We start from the raw sequence: 18,720 nt of genomic DNA, 5'->3' as shown, positions 1-18,720 counted from the left end.
TAAGATATAGAACGACATGGGTTGGTGAGAACGACATGGGTTGGTGAGAACGACATGAGTGTGCTATAAGATATAGAACGACATGAGTGTGCTGTAAGATATATAACGACATGAGTGTGCTGCAGGATATAGAACGACATGAGTGGGTAAGAAAAACATGGGTGTGCTGTAAGATATAGAACGACATGGGTGGGTGAGAACGACATGAGTGTGCTGTAAGATATAGAACGACATGGGTGGGTGAGAACGACATGGGTGGGTGAGAACGACATGAGTGTGCTGTAAGATATAGAACGACATTGGTTGGTGAGAACGACATGGGTGTGCTGTAAGATATAGAACGACACGGGTTGGTGAGAACGACATGAGTGTGCTGTAAGATATTGAACGACACGGGTTGGTGAGAACGACATGAGTGTACAGTCAGATATCGGACGACATTGGTTAGTGAGAACGACATGAATGTACAGGCTGATATAGAACGACATGGATTGGTGTGAACGACATGAGTGTACAGTCAGATATAGAACGACATGGGTTGGTGAGAACGACATGAGTGTGCTGTAAGATATCGGACGACATGAGTTAGTGAGAACGACATGAGTCTACAGTCAGATATAGAACGACATTGGTTGGTGAGAACGACATGAGTGTGCTGTAAGATATAGAACGACATGAGTGTGCTGTAAGATATAGAACGACATGGGTGTACTGTAATATATAGAACGACATGGGTGTGCTGTAAGATATAGAACGACATGGTTGTGCTGTAAGATATAGAACGACATGGGTTGGTGAGAACGACATGGGTTGATGTGAACGACATGGGTGTGCTGTAAGATATAGAACGACATGGGTGTGCTGTAAGATATAGAACGACATGGTTGTGCTGTAAGATATAGAACGACATGGGTTGGTGAGAGAGTTTTTACGGGAATCTTAAGCCTAGAACGACATGTAAATGTATTCTATTCATATGTACTAACAAACCTTGCAAAATGTAATGGAATTCGAAAAGTGTGTGACCGTGTTCTCCACATCATAATAAAAAAATAACCCTGAACTGTTTAGCAAAACTAGAATTATTTCATCAATATAATTGATATACATTGCATTTAGAATATTTTCTGTCTTTTCTTCACTTAGTGTGGAGTTTAGTATCTAAAACATTCTTAATGGAGTTTTTACGGGAATCTTAAGCCTGAATCGGCAAAAATGGTGGTCAAAAGTGTGTCCGTGATCTCCGCCTGTGACGTAGGTAAGTACCCCTGTTATATATTCTTATCGCATCGACATCCTGTGACATGACGTGTAAAAGTCTTACCAGTAGGCGGCGTGACGTCACATAGCCTCGGCGTGGTAGTAGGTGGAAGAGTGGTCGTCACTGCGTAAGTTGTGTCTGGTAGGAGATCTTTAAATTGTAAAAGCCATGAGTGTTGTTAGGAGGTACGAACAATATGATATATACGGGTGTCTGACTATGACATACACCTAGTATGATACGACCTATGTGCCCCCTCCCCTGCAGAATCAGCAGTTTTCTTCAGTTCTACGTTTCTGCTTGGATTGATCTACTGCCCGATACACGGACTTCTGTCTGATTGATCTATTGCCCGATACACGGACTTCTGTCTGATTGATCTACTGCCTGATACACGGACTACTGTCTGATTGATCTACTGCCCGATGCACGGACTACTGTCTGATTGATCTACTGCCCGATGCACGGACTACTGTCTGATTGATCTACTGCCCGACACACGGACTACTGTCTGATTGATCTACTGCCCCACACACGGACCTCTGTCTGATTGATCTACTGTCCCATACACGGACTTCTGTTTGATTGATCTACTGCCCCACACACGGACTTCTGTATGATTGATCTACTGCCCCACACACGGACTTCTGTATGATTGATCTACTGCCCCACACACGGACTTCTGTATGATTGATCTACTGCCCCACACACGGACTTCTGTCTGATTGATCTACTGCCCGGTACACGGACTACTGTCTGATTGATCTGCTGCCCGATACACGGACTACTGTCTGATTGATCTCCTGCCCGATACACGGACTTCTGTCTGATTGATCTGCTGCCCGATACACGGACTACTGTCTGATTGATCTATTGCCCGATACACGGACTACTGTCTGATTGATCTGCTGCCCGATACACGGACTACTGTCTGATTGATCTACTGCCCAATACACGGACTACTGTCTGATTGATCTACTGCCCAATACACGGACTACTGTCTGATTGATCTACTGCCCAATACACGGACTACTGTCTGATTGATCTACTGCCCCATACACGGACTACTGTCTGATTGATCTACTGCCCCACACACGGACCTCTGTCTGATTGATCTACTGTCCCATACACGGACTTCTGTTTGATTGATCTACTGCCCCACACACGGACTTCTGTCTGATTGATCTACTGCCCCATACACGGACTTCTGTCCGATTGATCTACTGCCCCATACACTGTCTTCTGTCTGTTGCTTTGTCTACTACCTGACCTTTCGGCAGTGTTTCCCTGACATCTCTGGTATCATCATGTCCAGCTTGGGACAGTTGATTAAAATGATACTTTTAAAGAGCAGGCCTAGAATATTGTATCAATGCGAACTGAGATTGGATCCTAAACATGAGGTGGTTAAGTGAACAGCATTATAGAACAAAGAATACTACAAATAATAATACAAAACATTCTGTGTGAAACATCTCGTTATAAACACACACAAAACACGCGGAAACATACGGTCTATATAACACACACTATATATACCTACGTGACGCGGACGTTCTGTATTGTTCCTGTAGATCTGTTGTTGTGACAGGTGCGTGTGGGGTAGACCTTGATGGAAAAGTTTCTCCGCTTAAATTTTCTGTAGAACGTGGCTGGAATGTATATGGTGTGGAGTTCTCTGTGGAGTTAGGTCGAGTAAGGTATTCTGTATACCTTTCTGACGTTGCGTAAATGAGTTCTGTACTCTGTGGAGTAGAATCTGGCTCTGTAGTTTCCGTTGTTAGCTTATTTGATGTGTTTGTGACATCCGGAGGGTACGTTCCTGTGGATATTAAAGTAATGTAGGTTATTTGTGTTTGTGTGTGCATTTTATAAGAGGGGTATTAATGTGCAAAGATAGTGTTTTAATTTGATGAAATTTCATCAATCATTTATAAGACTGAAACGTCTAATGTTTTCTTTTTTTCTAGAACACGGTGCTTTCGTATCTAGGTAATCTGTGTGTAACCATTAAACTGTGAGTTGATCTATATACTGGCACTGTCACCAATGACGACAGTCCGTTTGGAGACTTACCCGTAGAAGAAATAGCATCACACAAGTTACAGGTTTTCTGACATCCTAAATGTATGGCCACCTCATGATGTTCGCACATGCGTACAGTATCGTCTAGATAAGCACAGTTTGTGTTCGTGTCTCGGCAAACACTAGGCGACATCACCTCTAAACCGGAAGTAACAGAGCCTGACATTGGTACATCAGATGTGACGTCATTGCACCGATTGCACATCGACGGACATAGCCGAATGGCTATATCGTCGGAGTCGCACGTTTGTACTTGTAAGTGTTTAAATACTTCACAAACGCTGTTGTCATGACATCCCAGAACTGTCGTTGAGTCTATAGGTACTGCAAAACAGAGAGAAACTGTTAGGATTTTAAATTTGAGATCAATCATTAGCTCATATACTGTAGTGACAATGATCTACCAATCATGCAATAGAACATGACCGTAGGTCTTACCAGTTTGTGTTATCTATTGATGGCACTTTACGGTAAATCGTTTTTATTCACGGGCAAGATTTTGTTAATTATATGTATGCAATTCAAACGCAACACTGACCCAAATTGATAATAGGTTTGGTTTAAAAGGAAGCGAGGAGAGACAGCCTGAAACGTCGACCGAACACCGACTTCGTCAGTGAAGTGTAGACGATAAACCAACCAACCAACCAACCGACAGCCTGGACATAGGAGGGCAGCGGGGACTACTAGAAGGACATCGATCCGTGGACCACACACAGCTGCTGCGACAGTGAGCAGCTGTCCGACTTCAGAGCGTGAGCTGGATGGGCAGGACTTTTGAATCCCCAAAGGGCCCGGTAAGCGCCAACTTACCCCCACAAGTCGACCGAACACCGACTTCGTCAGTAAAGTGTAGACTGTAAACTCAGCAACCAACCAACCAACAGCACGAACTTCAATTTCTGCGCTGAAGCTGTACGGACCTCCGGGACCAAGCCAAGATAGTTGTTGTGGATAGCTAGAAGTGACTACGGTCTTTGCCTAGATCCACGAACAGTAGCTCGCCTTTAGCTATGCTGTAGAGTGTTTGGCAGAGGCTGACTAGTTAGCGACATGGTACCTACAGGGTAGTTGGCGACTAGGTCAGTGACTTCGCTAGTGTTGGCGGTCTGTGGTCAGCGACAATAGGGTGTCAGCAACCAACACTGGAATTTTATGTAGTCGGGCATCGTGAGGTGTTGACTACGTACGGAGGCTTGAGTGTACGTTATTGGTCACAGTAGTCAAGACAGGTCTGATAACCAGACATGTCTTTTCACATGTTATCACAGGAGAGCCAACGCGTGCACACCAACAGGAATGGAAGAATATGACGTCATCAATTGCCGTTAGGAGGAATTAGGCCTTCAGTTCTTTGTTCAGAGAGTTCTGAGATGATATAAAGTCAGAGCTTCAATCGTATAAATCGTCTCTACAGTGTCGACATGATTCGGGTTTCCGTGTGTTCCTTTCTATCCATCCTACCTAAAACCATGGTCTGTAGTAATGTGCAATAAAAGGACCTCTATAACGTCAAATCTGATACACGTATTGTATAGCATATAATAATAGAAGACTCACTTTCTGTGGTAGCAGCTATGTTGTTTCCATGGTTACAAAGGTCGGTGTCACAACACGTCACTTCCGACTGGTAGGAATCGCGCTTTCGCCTCCCAACAAAAGTGGGCGGAGACTCCGAGCCTTCACATATCTTCAAGAAGGCAGAAATGTTGGTGTATGTGGACGTATCAACAACCTAACTTCTTCATTTTACAAAATGTTAATGTAAATTTGACTTGTAATTAGATTACATAAAGGCTGCAATGTACATGTCAAAGAGTATTGTAAACTTATTGCTTTTGACGTAATAAGTCTGTATACCAATATATTAAAAAAAGATTCCACATGATTTGGGAATCGAGGCTATTATCTATTGGTTGAACAAAGAGAAGTTTATTGTTGAAGCATTGAAATATTGGAAAGCAATACGTTTGTATTCACCACCAACGTAAAGGTACCGCAACGTAAAGGTACCGCAACGTAAAGGTAAAGGTACCGCAACGTAAAGGTACTGCAAAGTAAAGGTACCACAACATAAAGGTACCGCAACGTAAACGTAAAGGTACTGCAACGTAAGGTACCGCAACGTAAAGGTACCGCAACGGGTACAAAGATGGCTCCTTCAAAAGTGTCGCGGCTACAATATTAGGAGATAAACTTTACAAAAAATGTTTAAAATACGTTTAGTGTTTAATTTTGCAAATTATTTAAAAAAAAACAACACTTTCGTTTTAGATTTGGTGATGATTGCTTTATAGTTTGGCCTCCAGGTGCGAATCTTCTGGATATTATTAATATGCTAAATGCATTGCATCCGATTTAATTACACAATGGACTTCAGTAAAAAAAGAAATACCTTTCTCAGATATTTTTGTACAGGATATTGTTAGCGATATATTCTATAAACCGACAGATTCTCACAATTATTAGGCTTGTCTTTTCCAATCACGCCAATTATACGAAGCTTAACATTCCATATGGTTTAGCATCTAAATGAATCATGGTTGTTAGAGATAAAAGAAACATTAGAAAATAGATTGGACGATTTGAAACTTTAACTTAAAAATAAAATAATCGTGATCCCGTTGATGTGGTACAAAACGCTATCCAAAGGGCTAAAGAGAAAGGTCGTGTCAGTGTTAACTCAGACAGAGCTAACACAACTATGCTGATTTCATAGCATTTGTTACTACGTACAATCCAAATAATTGTGCCATATTTCCTCTCGTTAAACATAATGTAAATTTCATGAAAAAACATTGAATGTAATGACTACGGTGTTGCGAATGGTAACAAAATAGAAATTGGATCAGACATTAACTGTATTACCGTATCGTATAGACACTCCAGGTGATATACAGTCGCTCCATAATTGTCCCGTGTCTTGTGTGTGCCACATTTCTGTTAAAAACATCGAATCGATAAAGTATACACTAATCAAATAAAGTGTACCGTAATTAGATAAAAGATACTGTAATAAGACTGTGTATATGTAATAAGCAAATGCTAACTGTAAATAGGCAATATGTACTGTAAATAAATAAAGTGTATTGTGATTATATAATGTGTACTGTGATTATATAATGTGTACTGTGATAATAAAATGTGTATTGTGATTATATAAAGTGTGTTGTGATTATATAATGTGTATTGTGATTAGATAAAGTGTACTGTGATTAGATAATGTGTACTGTGATAAGATGATGTGTATTGTGATTATATAATGTGTACTGTGATTAGATAATGTGAACTGTGATTATATAATGTGTACTGTGATTATATAATGTGTACTGTGATTATATTATGTGTATTGTGAATATATAAAGTGTGTTTTGATTATATAATGTGTATTGTGATTAGATAAAGTGTACTGGGATTATATAATATGTACTGTGATTATATAATGTGTACTGTGATTGGATGATGTGTATTGTGATTAGATAAAGTGTACTGTGATTATATAATTTGTATTGTGATTATATAATGTGTATTGTGATTATATAATGTGTATTGTGATAAGATAATGTGTACTGTGATTATATAATGTGTACTGTGATTAGATAATGTGTATTGTGATTATATAATGTGTATTGTGATAAGATAATGTGTACTGTGATTATATAATGTGTACTGTGATTAGATAATGTGTATTGTGATTAGATGATGTGTATTGTGATTAGATGATGTGTACTGTGATTAGATAATGTGTACTGTGATTAGATAATGTGTATTGTGATTAGATGATGTGTACTGTGATTAGATAATGTGTACTGTGATTAGATAATGTGTATTGTGATTAGATGATGTGTACTGTGATTAGATAATGTGTACTGTGATTAGATAATGTGTATTGTGATTAGATGATGTGTACTGTGATTAGATAATGTGTACTGTGATTAGATAATGTGTATTGTGATTAGATGATGTGTACTGTGATTAGATAAAGTGTATTGTGATTAGATAATGTGTACTGTGATTAGATAATGTGTACTGTGATTAGATAATGTGTATTGTGATTAGATGATGTGTACTGTGATTAGATAATGTGTACTGTGATTAGATAATGTGTATTGTGATTAGATAATGTGTACTGTGATTAGATAATGTGTACTGTGATTAGATAATGTGTACTGTGATTAGATAATGTGTATTGTGATTAGATGATGTGTACTGTGATTAGATAATGTGTACTGTGATTAGATAATGTGTACTGTGATTAGATAATGTGTACTGTGATTAGATAATGTGTATTGTGATTAGATGATGTGTACTGTGATTAGATAATGTGTACTGTGATTAGATAATGTGTACTGTGATTAGATAATGTGTACTGTGATTAGATAATGTGTATTGTGATTAGATGATGTGTACTGTGATTAGATAATGTGTACTGTGATTAGATAATGTGTACTGTGATTAGATAATGTGTACTGTGATTAGATAATGTGTATTGTGATTAGATGATGTGTACTGTGATTAGATAATGTGTACTGTGATTAGATAATGTGTATTGTGATTAGATGATGTGTACTGTGATTATATAATGTGTACTGTGATTAGATAATGTGTATTGTGATTAGATAATGTGTACTGTGATTAGATAATGTGTATTGTGATTAGATGATGTGTACTGTGATTAGATAATGTGTACTGTGATTAGATAATGTGTATTGTGATTAGATGATGTGTACTGTGATTAGATAATGTGTATTGTGATTAGATGATGTGTACTGTGATTAGATGATGTGTACTGTGATTATATAATTTGTACTGTGATTATATCATGCGTATTGTGATTAGATGATGTGTTTTGTGATTATATAAAGTGTGTTGTGATTATATAATGTGTACTGTGATTATATAAAGTGTGTTGTGATTATATAATGTGTATTGTGATTATATAAAGTGTGTTGTGATTAGATAATGTGTACTGTGATTAGATAATGTGTATTGTGATTAGATGATGTGTATTGTGATTATATAAAGTGTGTTGTGATTAGATAATGTGTACTGTGATTAGATAATGTGTATTGTGATTAGATGATGTGTACTGTGATTAGATAAAGTGTACTGTGATTAGATAAAGTGTACTGTGATTATATAATGTGTATTGTGATTAGATGATGTGTACTGTGATTAGATAATGTGTATTGTGATTAGATGATGTGTACTGTGATTAGATAATGTGTACTGTGATTAGATAATGTGTACTGTGATTAGATTATGTGTATTATGATTAGATGATGTGTACTGTGATTAGATAATGTGTACTGTGATTAGATTATGTGTATTGTGATTAGATGATGTGTACTGTGATTATATAATGTGTACTGTGATTAGATTATGTGTATTGTGATTATATAAAGTGTGTTGTGATTATATAATGTGTATTGTGATTAGATAAAGTGTACAGTGATTATATAATATGTACTGTGATTAAATAATGTATACTGTAACTAGATAATGAATACTGTACTTATATAATGTATACTGAAATTTAGTAAAGTATACTGTAACTAGATAATGTATACTGTTACTAGATAATGTATACTGTAAATAGATAATGTATACTGTATTTATATAATGTATACTGTAACTAGATAATGAAGACTGTACTTATATAAAGTATACTGTAACTAGATAATGTATACTGTAATTAGATAATGTATACTGTAACTAGATAATGTATACTGTAATTAGATAAAGTATACTGTAACTAGATAATGTATACTGTAATTAGATAATGTATACTGTAATTAGATAATGTATACTGTAACTAGATAATGTATACTGTAATTAGATCATGTATACTGTATTTAGATAATGTATACTGTAACTAGATAATGTATACTGTACTTATATAATGTAAAATGCAACTAGATTATGTATAGTAAGGAGCTTTGCAGTCGGTGTAACTTGACCCATCCAAAAAAGACTATCCTTTTATTCCAAGAAATTTAAAAATATTTGCTAAAAATCTGAAAGGTACAAAAGTTTTTCATAATTTGCTTAGTAAAAATGATTTAATTGCAAGTGGAATAAAAAAATGGGATGAACAATTTGAATTCGATGAAGGAGATAGGAAACTGATTTTTAAACTCCCTTTTTCTGTAACAAAAATTACAAAATTGCAATGGTTCCAATTTAGGGTTAATCACCATATTCTAACAACAAATTCGTATTTATTTAAAGTTGGTTTAGTAGACAGTCCTTATTGTAACATTTGTAAAACAGAAATTGAAACGATAGTGCATACGCTATGGAACTGTGAAACGTTCAAATTTTACTTGTAAACTTAAAAAGATTGTTGAATTCACTGTTTATTCCATTTGAATTTAATAAGAAATCTTTTCTTTTTGGTACATATCGTCAGAATGGAATAAACAGAATAGTGGATAATGTGATAATCTTAACAATAAAACAATATATCTACAAAGCAAGGTGCCTCAGGAACGAACTCTTCACTATTGCCCTGAAAATTCCACTAAAAGATACATATACAACTCAAAAAAACATTGCTAGAAGTAAGGGAGAAAGCTACTTAAACCAGTTTCAAAGAGAATGGGCCAAATGGCAAAACTGTTTTTGAAACACACAAACTTGAAATTACGACTGATTTACCTGTTTAGCTTATCAATTTATAAATATAATTGTTTTATTGAGTAAATGTAAATATTGATTACGCTCACACTGACAGCTAGCTTACAGAGAAATTCAAAATGTAATACACATTTTCAACAATCCTACCTTTCCTTTCTGATAATTGTATTGGTATTTGTAGGATAATGAATGAGTGTGTGTGTCTTTATATATATGTTTGTGTTATGTCATGTTATGTATATATATTGTAACTGTATAGTATACTAGTGTAAAAATTTGGCGCCCCCCCCCAAAAAAAAATCCCACCATGTATAGTGTAATTAAATAACGTGTACTGTAATTACATAATGTGTATTGTAATTAGATAATGTATCCTGTAATTAAACAATCTGTGCTTTAATAAGATCATGTAAAGTGTAAATAGATAGCGTTTACTGTAATTACATAGTGTGTACTGTAAAAAGATAATGTGTAGTGTAATTAGATATGTGTATTGTAATAAGATCATGTATAGTGTAATTAGATAATGTAAACTGTAATTATATACTGTGTGTTGTAATTAGATAATGAAAACTGTAATTATATACTGTGTGTTGTAATTAGATAATGTAAACTGTAATTATATACTGTGTGTTGTAATTAGATAAATGTTCTTGGCTTCGACACATTTACCTATGTGATCGATACCTTGTAGATATGCTATATTATCATGTTTATAACAACGTCAGTAACAGAATGAACGTAATGATGCTGATGTTATATAGTGACGTCACATAGTCAAATTGACGTCCTATTATAATTTTACAATAAAAACTTACATTGTGATTTAGAACTCGCTGGTTGGGTAGCATTGTGTGAAAGCAAATACGAAAGTGTATACAGTATTCTGTGTGTATCAGTATTCTGGGTTAATCAGTATTCTGTGTGTATCAGTATTCTGTGTGTATACATTATTCTGTGTGTATACATTATTATGTGTGTATACACTACTCTGTGTGTATCAGTATTCTTTGTGTATCAGTATTCTGTGTGTATCAGTAAGCTGTGTGTATCAGTATTCTGTGTGTATCAGTATTCTGTGTGTATACACTACTCTGTGTGTATCAGTTTTCTTTGTGTATCAGTATTCTGTGTGTATCAGTATTCTGTGTGTATCGGTATTATGTGTGTATACACTATTCTGTGTGTATACAGTATTCTCTGTGTCTCCTAGTGGTGCATGTTGACTTCTGCGACTGATCGGCGGATAGACGAAGTAAAATCTTTGATTTTCACAGTTAAGTTTTAGTTCTGAAAAATGTACTGAATGGATCCTTCTCCAATTTTATAGGTGTGTTCCCTTTGTTCTTTGCCTTTATTGACAGCACATCGATTATGTAAGAATTACATGTTTTGGTATTTTATATATAGTTATGTAATTAAAATACAGTAACATCAGCAATAGTGAGCAAATCACATGACATTACGAAGTTTAAGTTAAATCCCGTTAAGAATTTCCAACATTGAACTTGGTAGTAGCATAGGAAACAAAATAAATAAAGACCAAAGACATGTCACGATTAGAAATCAAAAGTTCAAACTGAGTCTGCAAGTTCTGTGTTACTATGATTTCATAGTGAGATCTGAACATTCTTTAATGAGAAGAACATTTACCTCGTTTTGGCCACACTCGCGATGGTACGTACAAAGCTGGGGTTCCCGAGCAGAATAACATTCGTAACACGTCAGGCCTGTTCGAACGGAAAAAAACGTTACTGGAAAATATCATCGTATCCAATTCATTAATGTAAATTGCACAGGTCAGCTTTAAACTTCTTTCTTTGTCAACACAAGAGGATTAAAAAATATAGAAACATTTTGTCTTATCAAACTTTACAACAGTGTAAGTACTCTTATTGTCTGTTTAAACAGAAAAATACTAGTGGAATGTCAGTGTATACTAGTCCAGGCCAGCGAACTAGAGAAACAACAATATCTAATTGTTCTTATAAACATACTAGAGAAACCACAATGTCTAATCGTCCTTACAAACATACTAGAGAAACCACAATGTCTAATCGTCCTTACAAACATACTAGAGAAACCACAATGTCTAATTGTCATTACAAACATACTAGAGAAACCACAATGTCTAATTGTCATTACAAACATACTAGAGGAACGTCAATGTCTAATCGTCCTTACAAACATACTAGAGGAACGTCAATGTCGAATTGTCCTTACAAACATACTAGTGGAACGTCAATGTATAATTGTCCTTACAAACATACCATAGAAACGTCATTGTCTAATTGTTCTAACAAACATTTTAGGGGAACGTCATTGTATTATTGTCCTTACAAACATAATAGAGGAACGTCAATGTCTAATTGTTCTAACAAACATAATAGAGCAACGTCAATGTCTAATTGTCCTTACAAACATAATAGAGGAACGTCATTGTCTAATTGTCCTAACAAACATACTAAAGCAACGTCAATGTCTAATTGTCCTTACAAACATATTAGAGGAACGTCAATGTCTAATTGTTCTAACAAACATTCTGGAGCAAAGCCAATGTCTAATTGTCCTTACAAACATATTAGAGGAACGTCAATGTCTAATTGTTCTAACAAACATTCTGGAGCAAAGTCAATGTCTAATTGTCCTTACAAACATTCTAGAGGAACGTCAATGTCTAATTGTCATAACAAACATACTAGAGGAACGTCAATGTCTAATTGTCCTAACAAACATACTAGAGGAACGTCAATGTCTAATTGTCGTTACAAACATTCTAGAGGAACGTCAATGTATAATTGTTCTAACAAACATATTAGAGGAACGTCAATGTCTAATTGTCCTAACAAACATTCTAGAGGAACGTCATTGTCTAATTGTTCTAACAAACATTCTAGAGGAACGTCAATGTCTAATTGTCATAACAAACATTCTAGAGCAACGTCAATGTCTAATTGTCCTTACAAACATAATAGAGCAACGTTAATGTCTAATTGTCCTTACAAACATTCCAGAGGAACGTCATTGTATAATTGTCCTAACAAACATAATAGAGCAAAGTCAATGTCTAATTGTCCTTACAAACATAATAGAGCAACGTCAATGTATAATTGTTCTAACAAACATTCTGGAGCAAAGTCAATGTCTAATTGTCCTTACAAACATAATAGAGCAACGTCAAAGTCTAATTGTCCTTACAAACATTCTAGAGAAACGTCATTGTATAATTGTCCTAACAAACATACTAGAGCAACGTCAATGTCTAATTGTCCTAACAAACATATTAGAGGAACGTCAATGTCTAATTGTTCTAACAAACATTCTGGAGCAAAGTCAATGTCTAATTGTCCTTACAAACATAATAGAGCAACGTCAAAGTCTAATTGTCCTTACAAACATTCTAGAGAAACGTCATTGTATAATTGTCCTAACAAACATACTAGAGCAACGTCAATGTTTACTTCTTCTAACAAATATACTAGAGGAACGTCATTGTATAATTGTTCTAACAAACATTTTAGAGGAACGTCATTGTATAATTGTCCTTAGAAACATTCTAGAGGAAAGTCATTGTATAATTGTCCTTACATCCATTCTAGAGGAACGTCATTGTATAATTGTCCACACAAACATTCTAGAGGAACGTCATTGTATAATTGTCCTTACAAACATTCTAGAGGAACGTCATTGTATAATTGTCCTTACAAACATTTTAGAGGAACGTCAATGTCTAATTGTCCTTACATCCATTCTAGAGGAACGTCATTGTATAATTGTCCTCACAGACATACTAGAGCAACGTCAATGTCTAATTGTCCTTACAAACATTCTAGAGGAAAGTCATTGTTTAATTGTCATAACAAACATACAAGAGGAACGTCAATGTATAATTGTCCTAACAAACATACTAGAGGAACGTCAATGTCTAATTGTTCTAACAAACATACTAGAGGAACGTCAATGTCTAATTGTCCACACAGACATACTAGAGCAACGTCAATGTCTAATTGTCCTTACAAACATTCTAGAGGAAAGTCATTGTTTAAATGTCATAACAAACATACTGGAGGAACGTCATAGTCTAATTGTCCTAACAAACATACTAGAGGGACGTCAATGTCTAATTGTCCTAACAAACATGCTAGAGCAACGTCAATGTCTAATTGTCCTTACAAACATTCTAGAGGAAAGTCATTGTTTAATTGTCATAACAAACATACAAGAGGAACGTCAATGTATAATTGTCCTAACAAACATACTAGAGGAACGTCAATGTCTAATTGTTCTAACAAACATACTAGAGGAACGTCAATGTATAATTGTCCTAACAAAAATACTAGAGGAACGTCATTGTATAATTGTCCTAACAAACATACTAGAGGAACGTCAATGTCTAATTGTCGTAACAATCATACTAGAGCAACGTCAATGTCTAATTGTCCACACAGACATACTAGAGGAAAATCATTGTATAATTGTTCTAACAAACATACTAGAGGAACGTCAATGTCTAATTGTCCTTACAAACATACTAGAGGAACGTCAATGTCCAATTGTCCTTACAAACATACTAGAGGAACGTCAATGTCTAATTGTCGTAACAAACATACTAGAGCAACGTCAATGTCTAATTGTCCTAACAAACATACTAGAGCAACGTCAATGTCTAATTGTCCACACAGACATACTAGAGGAACATCATTGTATAGTTGTTCTAACAAACATACTAGAGGAACGTCATTGTATAATTGTCATAACAAACATACTAGAGGAACGTCAATGTCTAATTGTTTTAACAAATACACTGGAGGAACGTCAATGTTTAATTGTCCATTCTAGAGGAACGTTATTTTCTAATTTCCCTAAAAACATATTAGAGGAACGTTAATGATTTATTTTCCTTACAAACATTTAAGAGGAAATTCAATATGTAATTGTTTAAACAAAGAACCTGGAGTAGCGTACTGAATTTAAATCTCATTTCCTAATTGGCCGATACAGACATTTTCTCAGACTAATCAGGTTCTTCTATATACACATACAAATGATAAAGGTCTACTGCATATATCGAGTAAGTAAACTTACAAGATTTCCCTAAAGTTCCACTAAATACATAAACTTCCAATAGATTCAAAGAATAGGTTACTTACCTGAGCTCTGTAGCACCAAACCCACGAATACCGCCCCAATCAACGCTGTAAACGATCACAATGACGTTATCACCAATACAATATTGACTTATGTTGGGTATGAGTGGCACCAGTGACGGGGATACTGGAACAATCTAAGTTGTTTGAGCCGGGTAAAGTGTTTCCTTCAATGATTTCACGTTTCAGTGATGTGGCACTGCATTAAGCCACCAAATTAGCTACCTTACAAACTATTTCAATAAAAAAGAATGTACCTGAGTACAAATTCGCTCCAACTTTAACAATACTATATACAGATGGGAACGGAATGAGGAACAATCGGCCAATGTTACTGATAAACATATTAATGTCTAAGGTACATGTTTTTACATTCAAAAGGGTGAACATGAAATAAGTATCCAACTTCACGTTTACTTAACTTGTCCTTGTTCATTCACAGTCTCTCTGAATCAACCTTTGCCTCCATACCACCTATTTCATACCCGCTATCCGCCCTTACCATGCGTCCTAGCCCCGACTCCCTACAACACCCGTCCTACCTCTGTCTCTCTACATCACCCGTTCTTCCCCCGCCTCCCTACAACACCCGTACTATCTCGTCTGTCTTCAACAGCTGTCCTACCCCGCCTCCCTACACCAACCGTCCTACCCCGACTCCCTACAACACCCGTCCTAGCCCCGACTCCCTACAACACCCGTCCTACATCTGTCTCTCTACACCACCCGTCCTACCCCCGCTTCTCTACATCACCCGTTCTTCCCCCGCCTCCCTACAACACCCGTACTATCTCGTCTGTCTTCAACAGCTGTCCTACCCCGCCTCCCTACACCAACCGTCCTACCCTGTCTCTCTAAAACACCCGTGCTACCCCCTCTCCTACAACACCCGTCCCACCCCGCCTCCCTACACCACCCGTCCTACCTCTATCTCCCTATAACACCCGTCCTACTCCGACTCTCTGCAACACCCGTCCTACCCCGCCTCCCTATACCAACCTTCTTATCCCTGTCTCTCTACCCCGCCTTCCTAAACCAACATTAGCCTCATTAGCTACACAACTTGTCCTACCTCTGTCTCTCTACACCACCCGTCCTACCCTGTCTCCCTCCACCACCCGTCCTATCCCTGTCTCTCTACCCCGCCTCCCTACACCGACCGTCCTACCCCGCTTCCCTACACCACCCATCCAACCTCTGTCTCCCTACACCCCCCGTCCTTCCTCTGTCTCCCTACACCACACGTCCTACCTCTGTCTCTCTTCACCACCCGTCCTACCCCCGCCTCCCTACACCAACCGTCCTCCCCTCATTAGCTACACACCTTGTCCTTCCTCTGTCTCCCTACACCACCCGTCCTATCCCGCCTCCCTACAATACCCGTCCTACCATGTCTCCCTACAACACTCGTCCTACCCTGTCTCTCTACAACACCCGTTTTACCACGTCTCTCTACAACACCCGTCCTACCCCTGTCTTCCTACAACAACCGTCCTTCCACCGCATCCCTACACCGACCGTCCTACCCCGCTTCCCTACACCACCCATCCTACTCATGTCTCTCTACACCACCCATTCTACCCCCGCCTCTCTACATCATCCGTCCTACCCCCACCTCCCTACAACATCCGTCCTACCAAGTCTCTCTACAACATCAATCCTACCCCTGTCTTCCTAAAACACCCGTCCTACCCCCGCATCCCTACACCGACCGTCCTACCCCGCTTCCCTACACCACACTTCCTACCCTCGTCTACCTACACAACCCGTCCTAGCCCCTACCCCTACCGTCCTACCCCTGTCTCTCTACAACACCCGTCTCTCTACAACACCCATCCTACCCCGCCTCCCTACGCCACCCGTCCTACCTCTGTCTCCCTACAACACCCGTCCTACCCCGTCTCTCTACAACACCCGTCCAACCACGCCTCCCTACACCAACCGTCCTATCCCTGTCTCTCTACCCCGCCTCCCTACACCAACCGTCCTCCCCTCATTAGCTACACAACTTGTCCTCCCTCTGTCTCCCCACAACACCCGTCCTACCTCCGAATCTTCACAACCTCGTCCTACCTCCGCCTCCCTACACCACCCATACTACCTCTGTCTCCCGACAACATCCGTCCTACCTCTGTCTCCCTGTACCACCCGTCCTACCCCCGCATCCCTACACTACCCGTTCTACCCCTGTCCCCTAACACCACCTGTCTTACCTCCGCATCTGTACACCACCCGTCCTACCCCTGTCTTCCTACAACACCCGTTCTACCCCCGCGTCCCTACACTACCCGTTCTTCCCCTGTCCCCTAACACCACCTGTCTTACCTCCGCATCTGTACACCACCCGTCCTACCCCCGCATCCCTACACTACCCGTTCTACCCCTGTCCCCTAACACCACCTGTCTTACCTCCGCATCTGTACACCACCCGTCCTACCTCCGTCTCCCAACACCAACCGTCTTACCCCCGTCTCCCTTCACCACCCGTCCTACACCTTTCTCTCTAAACCATCCGTCCTACCCCGCTTCCCTACACCACCCATCCTACTCATGTCTCTCTACACCACCCGCCCTACCCCGCGTCCCTACACCACCCGTCCTACCTCCGTCTACCAACACCAACCGTCTTACCCCCGTCTCCCTTCACCACCCGTCCTACACCTTTCTCTCTAAACCATCCGGCCTACCCCGCTTCTTAACACCAACCGTCATATCCCTGTCTCTCTACACCAACCGTCCTATCCCTGTCTCTCTCCCCCGCCTCCCTACGCCACCCGTCCTACCTCTGTCTCCCTACACCATCCGTCCTACCTCCGTCTACCAACACCAACCGTCTTACCCTCGCCTACCTACACCAACCGTCCTAGCCCCGTCTCCCTATACCAACTCTCCTACCCCGCTTCTCAACACCACCCCTCCTAGCCCCGCCTCCCTACACCGACCGTCCTAACCCGCCTCCCTACACCAACCGTCCTACCCCTGTCTCTCTACACCACCCGACCTACCTCCGTCTCCCAACACCAACCGTCCTACCCCCGACTCTCTACACCACCCGTCATACACCTAACTCACTGAAACGCCGATCCTACCCCAGACTCTCTACACCACCCGTCCTATCTCCGTCTCCCTAAAACGCCCGTCATACCCAAGTCTCTCTACACCAACCGTCCTACCCCTGTCTCTCTATAACGGCCGCCCTATCCCCGTTTAGCTACACCACTCGTCCTAACCCGCCTCCCTACAACATCCATCCTATCCCTTTCTCCCTACACCACCCGTACTACCCCCGCCTCCTTACACCACCCGTTGTACCCTTGTCTCCCGACAACACCCGTCCTACCCCTGTCTCCCTACAACACTCGTCCTACCCCGCTTCCCTACAACATCCGTCCTACCCCGTCTCTCTACTACACCCGTCCTATCCCTGTCTCCCTACAACACCCGTCCTACCCCCGCTTTCCTACAACATCCGTACTACCCCGTCTTTCTACAACGCCCGTCCCACCACCGTCTCCTTTCACCATCAGTCCTACCCCCGTAACCCTTTACCACCCGTCCTGCCCCTGCCTTCCCTCACCGCCCGTTCTA

The 18,720-nt window shown here is 39.3% G+C and overlaps 1 protein-coding gene across 1 annotated transcript in view; it reads right to left on the bottom strand.

Moving 5' to 3' along the window:
- The window catches only part of LOC110455607, a 29,856-nt gene that overhangs the window by 11,028 nt on the left and 108 nt on the right, over positions 1 to 18,720 (bottom strand). Inside the window, exons 2-8 of the mRNA XM_021505812.1 lie at positions 15,136 to 15,180; positions 11,639 to 11,715; positions 6,215 to 6,286; positions 4,907 to 5,036; positions 3,338 to 3,670; positions 2,805 to 3,083; positions 1,325 to 1,411 (exon numbers count right to left, since the gene is read on the bottom strand). Of these exons, the coding sequence (XP_021361487.1) occupies positions 1,325 to 1,411; positions 2,805 to 3,083; positions 3,338 to 3,670; positions 4,907 to 5,036; positions 6,215 to 6,286; positions 11,639 to 11,715; positions 15,136 to 15,180 (1,023 nt within the window). The remainder of the gene's footprint in view (positions 1 to 1,324; positions 1,412 to 2,804; positions 3,084 to 3,337; positions 3,671 to 4,906; positions 5,037 to 6,214; positions 6,287 to 11,638; positions 11,716 to 15,135; positions 15,181 to 18,720) is intronic.

Source organism: Mizuhopecten yessoensis, unplaced genomic scaffold (assembly GCF_002113885.1).
Source record: "Mizuhopecten yessoensis strain PY_sf001 unplaced genomic scaffold, ASM211388v2 scaffold8333, whole genome shotgun sequence".
In the NCBI taxonomy this organism is placed as follows: Eukaryota; Metazoa; Mollusca; class Bivalvia; order Pectinida; family Pectinidae; genus Mizuhopecten; species Mizuhopecten yessoensis.
The sequence above is the reverse complement of the archived record's forward strand: the minus strand, read 5'-3'. Positions and strand labels throughout refer to the sequence as shown.